Genomic DNA, 18,614 nt, shown 5'->3' with positions numbered 1-18,614 from the left:
GTTAACTGTTGAAAATCCGGTTTTGTCACGAGTAGCCTACAGCTGAAGGCCCTCTCGCCATCAAGCAGACAGTGACGGAAGCATGTGTGTTTATGTGCGCCAAGGGGGAAATGACGGACTAAATTGGTGGGATTCATACATATACATTAATAGAAACGAATAAAAAATACCTGATAAAGAAAATGTGTGCTGGTGGAAGGAAATTCAACTTAAAATACAGCAGCATCACTCAGCGCGGCTCTCAGTACGCACCGTAATTACGCATGCAGTAGCCCCGCAGCGGAGATCCAGGAGAGAGCCCGAAAAGGGATAAGCATATGTCCATAACAACATAGCATGAGAGCTGAAAAACATTTATGGCAGTAACACACATACATATCGTTCCCATCATATTTGAGCCGCGGCAGCATTAATTGGACTATATTGGACTTTTTATAATGTCCTAGGTCTAATAACTGTTTGTTGTTTGTTTTGGTCGGGCTGAGTCGGTCTCGGGCTGAGTGTACTGTATGTGACAACGGTGGGCGAGTTGAGCTCGGTCCGTGTCTCAAGCGGGTTGGGTTGGGTCGGATTAGATTTTTTAGGACCGTTGAGAACTCTACATAACAGCCATCAAGAAAGGAGGACAGCACTCCAAGTCGAATACTTTTATTGCCACACAGACGTTTTGGGCAGCAGCCCTTCTTCAGAGTGTGAAATGGCAATAATACACAGGTGATTCACAGGTGGGCATGAGCACGTTTTATTTGATTTCTATGCATGACAGCCTCACATCTCTCTCTCTCTCTCTCTCTCTCTCTCTCGCTCTCCCCATCTAGGCTATCTTTTCTCTCTCGCCCTCTTTCTCTATCTCACTCTGTCCCGCTGCTTGTGCGCGCGAGAAGGAAGCTGCTGTCACACGTGACGCTGTGGCTTTGAAGGGGGATGGACATAATCATGATCACACCTGCAAACATACTTTTGGGCATAAACAAGCCTATATGGAGGTTTGCGCCGAGATGACGCCAAGTGCAGCGGGCCGACACGCCTACAATTCAGGCTTTGCGCGGCGCTATTCGGGCGCTAACGCAGAATTACCACCTTTGCGACGATAGAGCCCTTAGGTTCCTGAGGATCTACTCCAGGGGTGGGCAATTATTTTTCATGGGGGGCCACATGAGAAAGCCAGATTGTTGCCGGGGGCCGAACAAATATTGTCATGCCGTAACCCATGGATGGGTAACTTTGATCATAGAGAGGGCCACAAAAAATGTCCTCGCTACCAGGTTTTGCTGAGGGCCAAACGGCGCCAGCGCGAAAAAATTTGGTGCATTTGAAGCCAGGTTTAGAGGAATAACTCATTTTAAATTAACAGTTGTGATGTCATTATTCAGTCTTAACCACCAATATTTGATCCTTTTCTCACTCACTCCTATGTCACCACCTGCTCTCAGGGCTTGAAATTAACTTTTTTGACCACCTGCCAATATGGCTGCTAGATTTTAAAGTTACCAGCCAATTAGAATTTCCACTAGCTGAAATGTTTTTCTTGAAATAAATCAGAATATGAGTGGGTTAATTTAACCATAAGTATCAGTAAGTGTCCCGGGATGATCAAAGCCTGTGTTGAGGGTCACACAAACAAAAATGCAGTCTTGAAGCTAAATAAATCCAAAACCAATGAGTTATTTGAGTTATTTAAATTTCTACTTCAATGTAGCCTTTTAGTCATAAAGATTATTGAAAGATCCATATTCCAGACTGAAATGCTGAAGTGGTGTATTGGCCAGAATATGACATGAACATTTGGACACTTATTCAGCGGGTATCTTGCATGTTGCGTTCAGGTGCACTGTGTGTGTAAAAAAAAAAAAAAAAAAAAAAAAAAATTGCAATTCCATCGCGGGCCACACAGGGCCGTATTTTGCCCATGTGTGATCTACTCACTCAAAATATTCTCGGCCATCTGGGACCCGTTCCTGGCCTACCTTGATGAGGTTAGGTGTGACAGATGACTCGCCCGGCTGGTTTGCTCGTGGACCCCTTGCGTGGGATCCTTTGGACAATATCTCTTATAAGTACATAAGCACCTTAAGTGGCTTGTAGCACCACGTTGTAATATTGAATGTTGATCATGTTTTTGTTTTGTTTCTTTCTCTGTCCGAGCTTATTCGTGTGTTTTGTTTGTGTACTGTTTAGAAAAATGTAAAATAAAATATTGCAAAAAGGAAGAAGATGAGTTTACAGTGTTGGGACGTGAAGTTGGGAGGGGGAATAGGCGGGACTAGCAATACACTTCACTGCCTCAAAGCAAAAAGTTGCATATTTGTAGCTCTATCATTCTGCTTTACTTGATGGAGAATGCTGATTTACTGTATGGTGAGCATGTTTGTGTGGTGTCATGTGTCTGTCAGGAAGGCTGGCGCCTGGTGGTGCCCTTACAGCAGTTCTCTTGGGTGATCCACTTGGTGGTGAGGGAGCCCAGGGAGCGGCAAGCCTCGGCATAGGCTGCCAGGGAGCCACAGACCTGAGCCTTGCGGTGATTGTAGCAGCCGTCCAGGTAGCAAGACTGGTAGAAGGGCCGGGGGTCCAGCAGGCCATGGCATGGCTGGAAGAAGCCCTTCATCTCGGTCAGCTTCTGGCAGCCATCTTGCAGCCCCAGCACTGCTATGTTTTCACAGGACTGGGCCAATGCCACATACTGGGTCTCATCACAACTAGAAGAGAAAAGTCTGGAATCATAGGGAAACTTACAGAATAAAGAGATAGTAGGTGGGGCATCGTGAAAGTCTTTCTTTTTACTGTCCCATAGCACAACAAATAATAGCAAAATACAATTCAACAATTACATTTGAGATTTTTTAGCTTTCAAACATCACTTTCTGGCCCCTAGTTCCAACCCCCCCCCCTCTCCCCCAAAACACACGCACACACACACACATGTCTGTCTGTCTGTCTGTCTGTCTGTCTGTCTGTCTATCTATCTATCTATCTATCTATCTATCTATCTATCTATCTATCTATCTATCTATCTATCTTCTGTTATAGAATTTAAGTAATTACATATTCAATAAAGCTATAATTACATACACATAATTATTGCTATGAGTTATTGGATAAATGCCCATATGGACAGACGCAATAGGTAGACACCATAATACAGACAGTTCATCTGTCGTGGCATTGGGCAGACCAATGCGTACATAGGTAAAAGCAGATTTCACCCTCTGCCCCACACCAACATCACACGTGGCTGACCTTGCTGCCACACACACAGAAACACATGCCACACAATCTAATCATACCTCCCCCTCTCTCTCCTCTCTGCTCTCCTCAGTATAAAGTACATGACAATTGTAACAATTGTTACAAAGATGGCTAATACAGTGATGTCATAAATTCACTCACACACAAGGCTATTAAGGCTATGGGAGCTAGGGCTCTGTCTGTCTGGGCTCTGTCTGTTTCTCTGTCTGTCCCACTGATGACATCATCAGTGATGTCATAAATCCCACTGTGACACCATCAGTGATGTCATAAACCACTGATGACATCATCAGTTATATCAGAAGTGATGATGTCATCAGTGATGCCTAGTATCTATCTATCTATACTATAATTCCAGCACTGTCTGTGTGTGTGTGTGTGTCTGTTTGTCAGTATGTCCGTATGTCTTGCAAGTGTCTGTGTGTCATATTGTGCAGAGAGTTCCCCAAACTTTTGAGTAGCCAGTCAGATTGAAAAAGTAGCCGGATCATGTTCGCGGCGTTTGTTCCAGTGGTCCTTTTCCCAATTAATAAACAAACCTCAAATATGTATCCATGAGTGTGACAATTGAAATAATACAAATAAACATTCTTATAAAGGCCCAATGCTCATTTTAATTATAAATAAAACAATATCTATATTGCAAAACACAAACAGGCAATGTATATTTTTAAGAACAAAGAAAATAGCTATGTTTCCCACAGGATTTGGAGAGATTGTGGTGGGTGGACCTTGCTTGGACTGTCTTGGGGGGTTTGGGGGGCCATGAACCCTGTAAGATTTTTTTTTAAATTTTAAACTAAAATGCATGAATCTGGTTCACTTTGAGAACCAATTTAAGAGGCTAGATCAGGGGTGGGCAATTATTTTTCATGGGGGGCCACATGAGAAACCCAGATTGTTGCCGGGGGGCGAACAAATATTGTCATGCCCTAACCCAGGAACTTTGATGATAGAGAGGACCACAAAAAATGTCCTCTCTACCAGAGGGCCAGATTTTGCTGAAGGTGCGTTCACACCGACCTATTAAAGTTTTTCGCTGACATCGAGTTTACATACAAAGTCAATGCAAACGAGCGATTGAGCGTATATTCGCCCGGGAGAAAAATCGCTGGGCGTCCGAGCGACAGAGACAGAGCGATAGGGCGAAAATTCGCTCGTCACCCGAGATGACATATCCCAACTCGAGCGAAATTTCGCTGGCATCAGTCGCTCGCTGTTCAACGCTGATTGGCTGCCGTGTGAGAGTGAGTCAAGGATCACACTGGCTTGGAACAAACCGCTGGTTTATTGTGTGGCAACAAACTGCACTGACAGCTGATTGACAGGCTGACAGCTGACATGAAGTCTGTACTACTGGTATAGAGCTCGCGTTAGGAGCACGCTGATAGGCTTAGCTTGTAAACAACTACGGTGGCTCGTAGTGGACAAATATCATGACATTGCGTAACGTTATAGCCCCCAGATGTCCATCAATTCTTGTGCCTGTTGATGAGCGATTTAAACAGCGATTCCAAAGGGTTGAATCGAGCGACAGAGAGAAAAATAAATATCTCGGTGTGAACACAGCTTGAGGGTTGGGGGCCGAACTGTGCCGGTGTGAAAAAAGTTTGGGGCATTTGAAGTCAGCTTTAGAGGAATAACTCATTTTAAATTAATAGTTGTGATGTCATTATTCAGTCTGTCTTAAACACCAATTTGATCCTTTTCTCACTCACTCCTATGTCACCACTTGCTCTCCCTGCAGGGCTTGAAATTAACTTTTTTGACCACCTGCCAATATAGCTGCTAGAAGTTACCAGCCAATTAGAATTTCCACTAGCCAAAATGTTTTTCTTGAAATAAACCAGAATATGAGTGGGTTAATTTAAGCATAAGTATCAGAAGTGGCCCGGGATTCTCAAAGCCTGTGTTGAGGGTCACACAAACAAAAATGCACTCTTGAAGCTAAATAAATCCAAAACCAACAAGTTAATTATTTAAATTTCTACTTCAATGTAGAACAATCATTTCTTACACATGAGATTACTTTTAGCCTTTTAGTCATAAATATTATTGAAAGATATTCCATATTCCAGACTGAAATGTTATAACAGAAGTGGAGTATTGGCCAGAATGACATGAAAATGTGTACACTTATTCTGCGGGTATCTTGTATGTTGCGTTCAGGTGCACTGTAATTTTTCTTTTTTTTTTCATCTATAAAGTAACCGGTAGGCCAGAGGCCAGAGGCCAGTAGGCGGAGAAATCACCAGCTACCGGGGCTTGGGGAACTCCCTGATTGTGCCACATTCCAGGAGTGTCTGTATGTATGTCATGCCCATGACATCATCAGTGATGACATAAGATGATTTTGGTCAATAATGATTTCACTGATGACATCACTTGCCCTGATGAAGGCCGAGAGGTCATGAACCCATTCTGGCCTATTCTGGCACTGCGCCCCGCCTCTTCGGCGTAAAGCGCATTTCGGGGCCTAAAACCATGATGCTATTTTCCCGAGGCAGGCGCAAGGCGCGTTTTTTTGCGTTTAACGCCAGTTTTAGCGCCTAAGGCCAGTGGGAAGATAGGGGCCCTGGACTGGATCCTGGATTTCCTGACAGATCGCCGCCAGGTGGTGAGGGTGGGCAACCTCACCTCCTCCCCACTGACCATCAGCATAAGAGCGCCCCAGGGGTGCGTCTCCAGCCCCTTCTGGTACGACCTCTACACCCACGACTGCGTGGCGACTCAAACTTCGAACACCATCGTGAAGTTTGCAGACGACACAGCAGTCGTGGGGCTGATCTCGGGGGGCGACGAGACGGCCTACAGAGAGGAGGTGGGGGCCCTGGAACAATGGTGCCAGGACAACCACCTCTCTCTGAACGTCTCCAAGACCAAAGAGATCATTGTAGACTACAGGAGGGGGGGGGCGCACACCCCCCAATCACCATCAACGGCACAGTGGTGGAAAGGGTGGACAGCTTCAAGTACCTGGGAGTCAACATCCACCAGGACCTGACTTGGGCCGGTCACACCGCCACTGTTGTCAAAAAGGCCCAACAGCGACTACACGGACTCGGGCGCCTGAAGAAATTTGGGCTAAGGCCAGAAATCCTTAGGAACCTCTACAGAGGCACCATTGAAAGCCTGCTGACTGGCTTCTTCACCACCTGGTACGGGAACTGTACCACCATGGACCGCAGGGCGCTACGGAGAGTGAGACGCGCTTGAGGGACAGTTTCTTCCCGCAGGCCACGAGACTCCTTAACATACACAAATAGTGTAGTAGCCGTACTGTACCGTACTGTAGCTGCTACCATTATGTATGTCTAATGTTTAATTGTATGTTTAATAAGGTATATGCTATTTGCACCTGTATGTCAAATACGTCGAATTTAAAATGTTTAAGCACGTCTAAAGTATGCACATGACATGTGCACCTATGTGCAGTGAATATGCCACTGTCTCTGACTTGTCTTATCACTCTACTGCCTTATTGCTTGTTGTGTCTCTTGTTGTTTTTGCACTCATATGCCCTGTTATATTTGTACTATGTTGTAAACGGAGTCCACAGCACAAGAATTTCACACGTGATACTTGTACCACGGAGTGACAATAAAAATCTTGAATCTTGAATCTTGACTGCACAAAGATTCAACAGCGCAGTTGAGATGCAAACGTAGAGCACATGCGATGCATATATAAGCATTTGAGCTCGTGCACCCACTTCAGATGGGCTGCATGTGGACGTGAATGTGGCTGGGAGCTACCTGGATACAGTGAGGATTTCGGCTAAAAAGTTGTGGTAAAGAACGTCTTTTCAACTCAACTTGGCATGTCAGGGCTTTTGAAGACTTTGATAACGCCTGAGGAGCAGTATGGAGCCATTTTATTTATTTATTTTTACGTTTGAAAGTTGGTCACCATTCACTTCAATTGTTGCTGTAACTGTTTCCCTGGAAAACCCCACAAAGTTGTTTTTTTTTAATAAAAAACCTCATCCGACCTTCAGCATGAGGGTGAGTGGATAATGAATTAATTTTCATTTTGGGGTGAACTTATCCTTTAATACCCCTTTACATCTATTTTGTGAATGACGTCCAAGCTGCTCCAGAACAATACTATGATCATCATCAGCATACTATCCAATCTGCCATGCTTCTGCCAAGCCTCACCGGTTCTGCATCCCATTGGTTTTCCAGCTCTGGGCCAGCTCCAGGGCGCTGACGGCCGGCTTGCCCCTGGAGGTGAGGTAGTCGTCGCTGGGGTCTCCGTTGAAATTCCCACACAGGCCACACACCTTGTTCTGAAGCCGCTGGCCCATCGTGATGCTGAGGGTGTTGAAGCGGTTGTATCGGATCTGGATATCCTGTGGCGTGTCGATGACCAGGAAACCTTCAGAGGTAGACAGACGTGTCATTAGCCCTGTTACATAGGGTACGGATACTGCTGTGCTGTTGACCTGTGAAGACAGAGAAAAGATATAGAGATTCACATATTAGTGGTATGAAACAAAGCAACGTGTCTTTTTGTTTGAAATGCATTCCAGTGACGTTATCCCCTCACATCCTCTCAAATCTCTGTCTTTACCTACAGTGCCCCCGATTGAAAACTACTACAACAACTACTACTACTACTACCATAGATATTATATTAATATAGATGGGTCACCGCAGGCTCCGCCAATTCTAGCAAATGTTAGCAGCAAGTCTCCTAAATTGTCACGTGACTCCAATAGACTCAGACCTGCCGAGAGTCTCCTAAGTGTCCGTGTCCGTGGAAAACCATGGGAAAAACCCACGTGACAAAATGACAGGAAGTGAGTTGAAGTTATGCCGTCTTGCTTGAAATCCCATCGTCTTTACTACTAATATCAGGGCCTAAAATTCGGTGCGGGATTGCGAGAATCACGCATATTTTTGTCAATTCCCGCAGATTTGTAATTTATAATGCGGGAGAAGTCGCGCAATTGTTTGTGCGCCGATATCTATTATGTTAAGCCAATGATGCGGAATCAACGTTGGTCGGACACATTTGACGACGGAGTTTTTTGCTGAACGTTGCTTCAGGCGTAGCCTCCCCACTCGGCAAGCAGCAAATCGCTTCTTGTGACCAAATATCCCCGCATTCAAAGAACTTCATACTCCCAGAGCTGGCATAATGCATATAAAAAACCCTCAGGTTTTACCCAAAATGAAACGTTCAGGTTTTGTGTCGGTCAGTGGCTCCATAAACAGCCGGCTAACGTTACGGTGGCTAATGGGAGCTAACGTTAAATTGCAGGGTAAGTCAGTCCCTCTATGAACCCTGTGTCCTTTCACTTTTGATTGAAAAATCCTTCCATCTGATTAAAGAAAACATGTAATATTTGATGCAATACATAAAAACATCAGTCAACATCACATAATGTCTTTTCTTTAATCAGGTGGGAACATTTTTAATAAAGTGGAACGACACAGAATGGTTTATAGTGGGACAGACTTCCCATGCCTGCCCATTCACTTCAATAGAACTCTCCCCAATGCAAAATTCGACCAGCTTTGGCAGTAACATGACAGTAGGAAAGGCAGATGTAACCAAATCTAAATGACATCACTATTGTGAACACAAAACGAACACTTCTGATATATTATGATATGAGTGTTTTAGTAGTGTATCACTCAATACAAAAAATAAAGGCTTTGATAGAACCGAAAGCCTATGACTGCTTAGTCTGCAGATAAAACACAATGACAAAAGCCATATTAATTTAGACTCAGGTGTGCATAAATTACAGGTGAACTTTCTTTTTAAATACAAAAATGTGAAATTATTATCGAACAGGAGAAGCAGATATTTGTTGGTTATTGCATCGCTGAAAAAATCCCCCCCAAAGTCTATAGATCCCCCCCCCAAAATAAATATATATATATATATATATATATATATATATATATATATATATATATATATATATATATATGTGTGTGTGTGTATCATTGTATTTGAGAGGAGGCAGACATGACTACGGCCAATATCTCAAGAACTTGACAGCTCACACCACAATGATCTATTTTGTTGTTGGATAGCACTGCAGGTAAGAGGTTCAACGTTTCCCGTAGACACATAGACAAACAGTGTAGTACCAATCAATTCTATAATATATGCAATCAAACTAATATATCCATCATGTCAGAGGTGGACGACACTGGGTGGATGATATCCAATTTGTAATAAAAGGGCACTATTGGCCTGATAAGGGTTAGGGTTAGGTTAGGTTTAGGGACATATATATTTGTCTAACCCTTCCCTCACCTTGACAGTGCTGCCAGAGATGAGTATATTCTCCTCGTTGATGTACAGGTAGATGTGGGAGATGGTGGTGAGGTTGGGCGTGCTCCACTTGTCGAAGTTGGCGATGAGCTGGAAGGAGAGGTCGGGCAGCTTGTGGCAGTTTGTGGACAGAACGAAGGAGCAGGAGGCGGGGAGGCGCAGCGACGCCCCGTCAAACGTCCTGAAGACCCCGCCCCCGGATGCCACACAGTGCTGGGAGCGCCGGGCGAAGCAGCCCCGCACGCCGTGCCGCAGGGCGCAGTCCTCGTCACCCTTGCAGCGCCGCGGGTCACACTGGATCAGGTTGCGTCCGATGCACTGGCAGCGCTTGCTGCAGTCGCTGTTCCAGAACAACTGCTTGGGCTGAGGTAAAGAGAGTAGGGGGAGGGGGTTAACGTTGAGTATGTACTATCACAGTATAGCCCCCTTTATCACTTGAGAGGGGTTCCAGCGGGTACCCAGGGAAAAAGGGGAATCAAATATTTTCACTATAATTCCATCCATAAGTAACACAATTGTATGATTATTTTGCTCATGTTTTTTATAATTTTTTTGTAATAAAACATCTAGAAGTAGAAAATATTATCAGATCGGGGACCCTGGGAGAAAATCCTTTCAAATGGGGGCCTGTGGTCTAAATTGTGCCTGTTTAGGCATTTCGTCTGATGCACTGGCAGCGCTTGGTCAGGCGCTGTTCCAGAACAACTGCTTCGGCTGAGATAAAGAGAGTGAGGTGTGTGTGTGTGTGTGTGTGTGGGGGGGGGGGGGGGGGGGGAGACGACGCTGTGGGAACGCTGGTACATGTTTGTACTATCATACTAAACATTGTAAACGTTTTACAAAAGGTAAACTTGCCTGAGCCTGTTGTGAAAGTGTTTTGTGAATGAATGATGTTTCATCATTCATCTATAATGAATGATGTAGGGTTTGACCCATATTCGTTTTTGAAGGCTATCGATGTATATTTTTGGATTGAACCTGCCGATAATGAAGTTCTAACGGAGGTTCAGTCAGAAAGACTATAATCTGCACTTTACACTTCCTCAGTTCACATCTTATTTCTCCACCCCTTCAAATCTGCTCACACGCTCAAAATAGCCTGTCAACTTCCGGGCTTCAATTGAATAATCAGGTGTTTGCCTCCTGGTCTCATCTAACCAATAGCATAGCGTCACATCACCTCTCATATCACCTCTCACCGCACACACCTCCATTGTAAGTCTATCACATTGCTAATCACCCCATTGTAAGCCAATCACATGGCTGCTGTCTTCTTAAATATGCTTATTTTTACCCCATTCAGCCTGCTCAACTCCTGCGCTGTCAGTCTCGCACCCTCCCCCTCCTCCTCTCCACCGTCTTCACAGATCCATCAGAGTCATCTGATGTCATCTTCAGTCTGAAGAGTCTAATATCAGTCTCAGAAGGAGAGGCATCACCACCACCAGTATCTAGACTCTACAGGGGGGATATACTGTATCTGGCTGCTGCTCATGGCTGATGCAGCTCTATCTCAATACCTCCCTGTGGTGTCTAAGCGCCAAATACTATGAACAATACCTCATTCTCATCATATTTTCTGTAATGCATCATTCATTTGCTATTATAATAAATATTATTTGATTCATTCAATGGTCTCTAGTCTCTCCTGATTGAACCTGATATTTTGTGCCGATATTTATTCAGTGGGCCCTATCTTTCCAAAAGCGTTAATTTAGTGTTTGCGCTCGTTTAACATTGTGCGCAATGCAAATTGGGGGCGGACACAAGCGCATGCCTGTGATAATTGTACTGGGCATAGGCTGCCACAAGCCAAAGCAGGCGTTTCAGCGCTAAAATGTGGGGATGGCTGGCTTATCCTATCGTCAGCAGCACGCGATTACTTTGCGCTAAGAGCTTTGAAAAGGACCTTTTACGCACACATACCTCGCTGCGCTGGGAGCGCACCGTAATCTCCGTGCAGCGGTGCAAAAAATAATTCCTTTTGGATATGTCATTACGCACAGCCTTGCCACACCAATACATCAAATTATGCTGCTAAAATTGGGTATTAGCAGATAATTCAGTGAGGCAATCAACTATAACTCACTGAGAAACTTTTATCAAATCGCAAAGAGGGAAATTAATTGAGAAAACTTGTTGGACAATGGACATAGGCTATTCACCTTCATAACCAGGAGGGTTGTTGGCACCACAGATGATCTGTCAATAAGCTCTCTCTGTCCTCGCACGAGTGAGTACACTAATATACGCATGGAGAGAATTACAGCATATTGCACGCCTCGTGCAAACAGACATTGCGAGACGGGAATCTGATTGGTTTTGATTGACGTAATGCCCAGGATTGCCTGGCCACACCCGTGAATAATTCTGGTAGTTAAGACCGCCCAAATCCCGTTTGCGCAGGCATTTGGGGGCGCAGTTGATTTTGGCACGGCTCTAATTTGCGATTGCGACACGTGCCGTGAACGTTTCTGCATGCCCGCCGAGAATTGCACCCCCAACATATGTTGGGGGTGTTTTAACTTAGAAATCAGGGAGGTCACGTCTACCAGACAATTATATCACTTTTAAACAGTTACATTTCTGTATAAATGCCAGGCTGCTTTTGTATATAAGAATTTGTTCTTACTTGCTTGCCTGGGTAAATAAAGGTTAAATAAAAAAAATAAAAAATCATTACAATATGCTCCCGTGAGGTGGGGATGCTGCCGGCACTGGGGTGCAAAACTCACCATAACACCTGGACACTGGCACAAGGCGGACTGCTATCTTCCCTGCCTTAAGGCACGCGCAAACAGGTGCGCAAGCGCTAATAGTGGATAGCGCCTGTCGGAAGGGCCCAGTAACTTTAAATTTGACCATTTTCATGCTAAATATTTTCAAGGATTCAGTGTCCCCAGAATTATATCCCTTTTGTGTAGAAAAAGCTTTGAAAGAGCAAGCAGCAACACTAAAGCTAATGAAAACATTTGAGCTGCGTTAGTAGTTCCTCAAGGCCAGGTGACTCCTGAAGCTGCTTTAGTGTTTTAAAGGGAGCATGTCTACAGTTTACCCCGCTAACCGCTAATCATCACTCCTCCATATGCCTAAACCCAGGCGTGGACTGCATAATCGGGCACGTCGGGCAAATGGCCGGTGGCCTGGCCTGCAAAAAAAAAAGAAGAAGAAAATGTGGTGCCCGCAGTCAGGCCACTCATTGAACAGCAGGCCAGGCGCCGCCTACTGGTTTACTAGTTGTTTTATTACTTTATTAGTTAGTCTGAAGTAATAATTACACTTCAGGGTTAAAGTGGGTGCATCTCATTGTAAAATTGGACTCGGCCCAAATTGGGCTTCAAACGGCCCAAATCGGGCTTCAAACCGCCCAAATTGGGCTTCAAACGGCCCAAATCTGGCTTCAAACAACCCAAATCGGGCTTCAAACGGCCCGAATTGGGCTTCAAACGGCCCAATTTTTTCACGCGCGTCGGCCCGTATCGGCCTGGCCTGCTTGGTATCTAATGCCCGGCCTGAATTATGATCCCAGTCCGCCCCTGCCTAAACCCAATCAATCATCACTCTCCATGCCTAAACCTAACCCAATCAGAGACAGAGTAGGGATGACCCCATTTTGAAAATGGAGGAACGGCCATGATATCAGAGGTAAATTACATTTACAAGGTCAACAAAAATATTACAATACATCTGTATAACCCTAGAATGACAGCTTAACATCTATGAGCTGTATAATCAAAATTCAAAGACAATTGTCCCATTTTCCCCATTCAGTCTGAATTTCAGACGTGAGACTGACCTCGTAGTACTTGCCATCAGTGTAGCAGCCACAGTTTTGAGGCAGGATGCAGCTCTTGCCGTTGAGGACATAGCCCTGGTCACACACGCACCCCTCTACACAGTCCTGGTTGCAGTCCCTCTGGCCGCGGGCAGGGGCGCACTGTGGCGGGCACACCGACATGCAACTCGAGTAATGGCTGTTAGGTGGACAGCTCTGGACTGAAAGCAGGCAGGTTGGCAAATACATTAGCTGATGATCGTACTGTCTACATTGTACTACACAGCAACTTTTCCAGTGTTAATAAGTGTTAATGTTTCAGCGACAATTATGCGAAATTGCAAAGTGTTGACTGGAGAGCTGTTTGTCCACTAATCCAGCTAAGATGGAGTGTTAAATTCACTCCGATGGGTGAAAAGGATTTGCAGTGTTAGCAGAAACAGCTCTTCCTGATTATAGACTGTGGACATTTAATTAATTAATTCATTCATTCATTCATTCATTCATTCATTCATTCATTTGTGAGCTGACACAGGGACTGTGGAGAATTGCATTAACTCAAATGATCCTATTGTATTTGCCTTAATATTGGATTCACACAGGCACATTGAAGAGGTGAATATAGCATAGGCAATTTCACAGTAGAAGTCCGGAAGTGCAAGACCCTCACACTTACACACATAATCAAAGACATGCACTCACCACAGGGTGTGTCACTCCTCCAGCCACTGACGGACACTCCTTGGGTCTGACAGGTGCTGGCATAGATCTGAAGCCAGTTACAGATGGTGTCCTGGGCGCCCTGGTCCAGACAGGTGTCCTGCAGGCAGCTCTGATAGAAGAACGCCGGCCCCACCTTGCTGTGGCATCGTGCAAAGACACCCCCTCGATCCACTATCAGCCCACACAGCCTCACCGCCTCCGGCTCCACAAACACGTACAACCCATCCCCGATGTGGAAGCGTATGCCCGTGTTGCCCTCGTTGACACCGTCCTCGGCGCCGATGTTCACGTTGGCCTCTTCCACCAACAGAGGGACGTCGTTTGTTAGGATTTTCTCTCCCATTCCCAATCCGCAGCGTGGGCACGCGTCGCCGCAGCCCACCTGGCAGAAGGTGTCCCTCTCTGCCCAGGCCATGCCCCACTCAGCGGTGGTGAGGGTGGGCGGGTGTAAGGGCATGCCCTGGCACATGCCGCAGGAGGTGTTGTAGAGGTTTTGGGGTAAAGTCAGCAGGAGGAGAGTGTTCCAGTCGAAGGCCACCTTCAGGCCAAAGTCTGTCTCCAGAATGAGCTGCATGCCAAAGGTGAAGATGTTCACCTTGCCTGAGCCCAGCTTCAGAGGAAGGTACAGACGCTCCTTGTTCACCTGGGCAGACACACATGAAATAATACTGGTTCGGGCATGCATAATGATATCGGCACACCATCATCGGTATCGGCCCGAAACAAACATTTCTGTCGATATGACAGGCCAATAAAATGACACTTTAAAGATGAATCTTACTTTTTTTTGAAGAAGAAGAATAAAATGTTACATACCGGTAAATAAAAAAAGATGGCATGTTTTACATAACCTAAAAGTTCAAGCAGTTTTCTCATACTCCCCAGTGAATGTGTACATTTTGAAAAGCATTGTATTTATGTCTGCAACTGCCAGTGGGCCATCACGATAAGAGTAGGCATAATAATGTGTTAATTCCACTAGAGCAGAGAGTTGATGTTTTCTGAAATTAGGTGGGGGGGGAAATGTGTGCATATGTCGTATCGGCAATCGGCCAAAAGTGTTGGAAAATATCGGCATATCGGATATCTGCAAAAAAAAGCAATATCGTGCATCCCTGTACTGGTTCTTATTCTTTATTACATGGCCTTGTTGAATACTCAATTCTGACTGGTCAGTCACGGCATTCAGCAGTCTGTTATTTCTGTATAACAGACTGCTGCTAGGTGTATCAGAACATTGATTGGCCATGTCCAATCACATCAGTCCGCAGAAAGAAAGCCTGGTAAATTTAACAATGTCAACTCATTTGGAACACCCTGTGGCAAAATATTTAACTAGCAATCTCCAACCAATCCAGGTAATGTTATTGTCACTGACCACTAGTCTGCCCTGGCTCCACCCTCACAATCACACATTTCATATTAATTTAGGGTCCACCTGACTTGCATGTCTTTGGACTGTGTGAGGAAACCTGGGAGAACAGAGGATAACATGCAAATTCCACACAGAAAGAACTGTGAATGAAAGCCACATCCTTCTCGCTGTGAACAACAACAATCTAAATACATAAATAATATAAATCAATCATACTTTTTTTTAAATAATAAGTTAATTGTTTTACTTTATACATATATTGTTGGTATATTGTTATATCATAATGTACTGTATAATATGTTCCTTTGAATGTAGAATTTATCAATATTAAGTGTATAGGAAGTGTCTGTCTGTCTGTCTGTCTGTCTGTCTGTCTGTCTGTCTGTCTGTCTAACTATCTACAGTAGGTGTGCAAATGAGTAGATGTAAACTTCAGTTGTATACCTGAGTAATGTTATTATGTAATTACCTGTGCGTGTGTGTATATATATGTAGTAGGATGTGTCTGTGTGTATACTATTTGTGTGTGTGAGTGTGTGTGTGTGTGTGTGTGTGTGTGTGTGTGTGTGTGTGTGTGTGTGTGTGTGTGTGTGTGTGTGTGTGTGTGTGTGTGTGTGTGTGTGTGTGTGTGTGTGTGTGTGTGTGTGTGTGTGCGCGCTTGTGCGTGCGTCTTTCATGCCAATAGAGACCAATGAATTGAATTAAACTAAATGAGAAAGGGAAAAGTGTGGCTGTCTGGGGATGTGATTGTTGGATTGTGTACGTGTGTGTGTGTGTGTGTGTGTGTGTGTGTGTGTGTGTGTGTGTGTGTGTGTGTGTGTGTGTGTGTGTGTGTGTGTGTGTGTGTGTGTGTGTGTGTGTGTGTGTGTGTGTGTGTGTGTGTGATTTCTGGTACTCCTCAGATCTTTGAGTCAGTTTGTGAACCCATTCCAAATGTCGCTCAGGGTCAGGGTTTTGTCTGAGCCAAATCCAGCCTGTTAAAAGATGCCCATTGAAATCAGATCCACCTTAAGCCAATCAAAGAGGAATTCACCCTCTACCTGGTTATTCTATCGGCTTGATTAGAAATAACTTGCCCTCGCCTATACAACAACTACGACCTTCATGGGTCATGCAAGAAATGAGTATTAACATGAAATGTGTATCAAATCTCATAATAAATTACTGTAGACTTCTGACACAGCTTATGATTGCCTGGCACATTCCTTATTCCAGGTATTCTCTGGGGTGAAAACATTAAATTATGACTGCTTTCGTTTACTGTTGTTCCAAAGTGCTTACTTATGTGTGGGAATTGTTTCAATTGTTGGATCTAAAATAAAGTTAAGTTAAGTTAAGGTTAAGTTAAGTTAAGTTATCCTTCATTGTCCCGTGGGGAAACTCATCGTCTGCATTTGAGCCATTCTCTCTAGGAACCTTCCTAGAACTAGGAGCAGTGGGCAGTGAGAGGAAACCGGAGCACCCAGAGGAAACCCACACAAACACAGGTAGAATATGCAAACTCCACACAGGACGGAGCGGGGTTCAAACCCAGAACCTTCTTGCTGTGAGGCAACAGTGCTAACTACTGAGCCTGGTCTTGACCTGCTCTATATGAAAAGTGTCACGAGATGACTTTGTTATGATTCGGTGCTAAATAAATAAAAAATGACCTGACTTGACTCATGCACTTACCGTTACAGTGTTTTTGTAGCTTCGTGACACTTCAATCTCATACCCGTAGACCTCCAGGACAAAGCCCCTCACCCAGATTGCCTGGCCCGTGTCCCTTTCCTCATTACGAGCTGCCAATTTGAATCGAGGAAAGTCACCAAAACCTCCAGTGATTGTCGCGCGGTTGTCATCATCCTCGTCCCCAACCTCACAGGTAGTGGTGGCCATCCTCAGAGTACAAGAGCTCTGCAGCTCAAATGGCACACCACCAAAGGGCAGAAAGTGTCCATATCCAGCTGCCACACATAGGGCCTCAGTTCGTGGCTGGCAGACGTAGAGGCCATTTCTGCTCTCCTGGCAGTACTCCTCAGGTCCGCAGGGTGCAAGCATACAGTACACACTGTTGTCGGTGCCATTGCAGTAGCAGCGCTCCTGGCACTCCCAATCGGTCCAGAAAGTCTGACTGGTGTCCAGCTGGCGCCCGTGACTCTTGCAGCCACAGTCTCTGCGAGCCACACACAGGCCGTCCCGCAGTGCAAAGCCTTCCTCGCACGTGCACCCCTCCTGGCACGGCAGAGGACACGGCTCCACAGGCGGTTCATCCAGGTTGCCACAGGTCAGAGGGCAGGCGGTGGTGCATTCGTCAAAATGACTGTTTGGTGGACAGGGCAGGGCTGCGAGAGAGGCAGAAAAAAGAGATAAGGAAAAGGAGTAACTCTTTATATTAATGTATGCATTATTCATATATGAAGGTACGCATATTCACCATTAACTAGATGCTTATTAGCATGGATGTTAGTAGCACATTGGCTGTTTATTAGTCATTATAAAGCACTTATTAATGCCTTATTCTGCATGACCATATTCTACAATTATAGGCTATTAACTAAGAGTTTTCCATCAATAACCTCCTAATTATTGCTTATTGATAGTAAGTTAAGTTGTTATACATGAATTATGATCTTAATTTGCTTTAGTGGTATTATCACCTTATAAGGCCCATACTGAGCAAAGATCTCAATATGCTTTAGTGGTATTACCATCTTATGAGGCCCATACTGAGCAAAGCATAAGATTGTTATTCATCTCTCAAAAAATTCTCTGTCATCTGGGACCCGTTCCTGGCCTACCTTGATGAGGTTAGGAGTGAGAGGTGACTCGCCCGGCTGGTTGCTCGTTGCGTGGGATCCTTTGGACAATATCTCTTATAAGCACCTTAAGTGGCTTGTAGCACCACGTTGTAATATTGAATGTTGATAATGTTTTTGTTTTGTTTCTTTCTTTCTCTGTCTGAGCCTGTTCGTGTGTTTTGTTTGTGTACTGTTTAGAAAAATGTAAAATAAAATATTGGGGGGGGGGGGGGGGTGGGGAAATATTGTTATTCATGTACAACTTCCTTACTTACTATCAAAAAGCAGTAATGAGAAGGTGATTAAAACTCTTAGTTAATGGCCTAGTAGTTGTAGAATATGATCATGCAGAATACAGCATTAATAAGTTATTCATGACTAATAAACAGCCAATATGCTACTATGCTAATAAGCA

General features: G+C 44.6%; 1 protein-coding gene across 1 annotated transcript in view; it reads right to left on the bottom strand.

Annotated features, from left to right (window-relative positions):
- The window catches only part of tecta (tectorin alpha), a gene marked incomplete at both ends in the record, with an annotated part of 50,870 nt that overhangs the window by 19,972 nt on the left and 12,284 nt on the right, over positions 1–18,614 (bottom strand). Inside the window, 6 exons of the mRNA XM_083642389.1 lie at positions 2,422–2,696; positions 7,407–7,693; positions 9,526–9,906; positions 13,340–13,539; positions 14,021–14,684; positions 17,091–17,743. Of these exons, the coding sequence (XP_083498515.1) occupies positions 2,422–2,696; positions 7,407–7,693; positions 9,526–9,906; positions 13,340–13,539; positions 14,021–14,684; positions 17,091–17,743 (2,460 nt within the window). The remainder of the gene's footprint in view (positions 1–2,421; positions 2,697–7,406; positions 7,694–9,525; positions 9,907–13,339; positions 13,540–14,020; positions 14,685–17,090; positions 17,744–18,614) is intronic.

Source organism: Poromitra crassiceps (assembly GCF_964638095.1).
Source record: "Poromitra crassiceps genome assembly, chromosome: 1".
Classification (NCBI taxonomy): domain Eukaryota; kingdom Metazoa; phylum Chordata; class Actinopteri; order Beryciformes; family Melamphaidae; genus Poromitra; species Poromitra crassiceps.
Note: the sequence above shows the minus strand (reverse complement) of the source record. Positions and strands in the feature narration are given on the sequence as shown.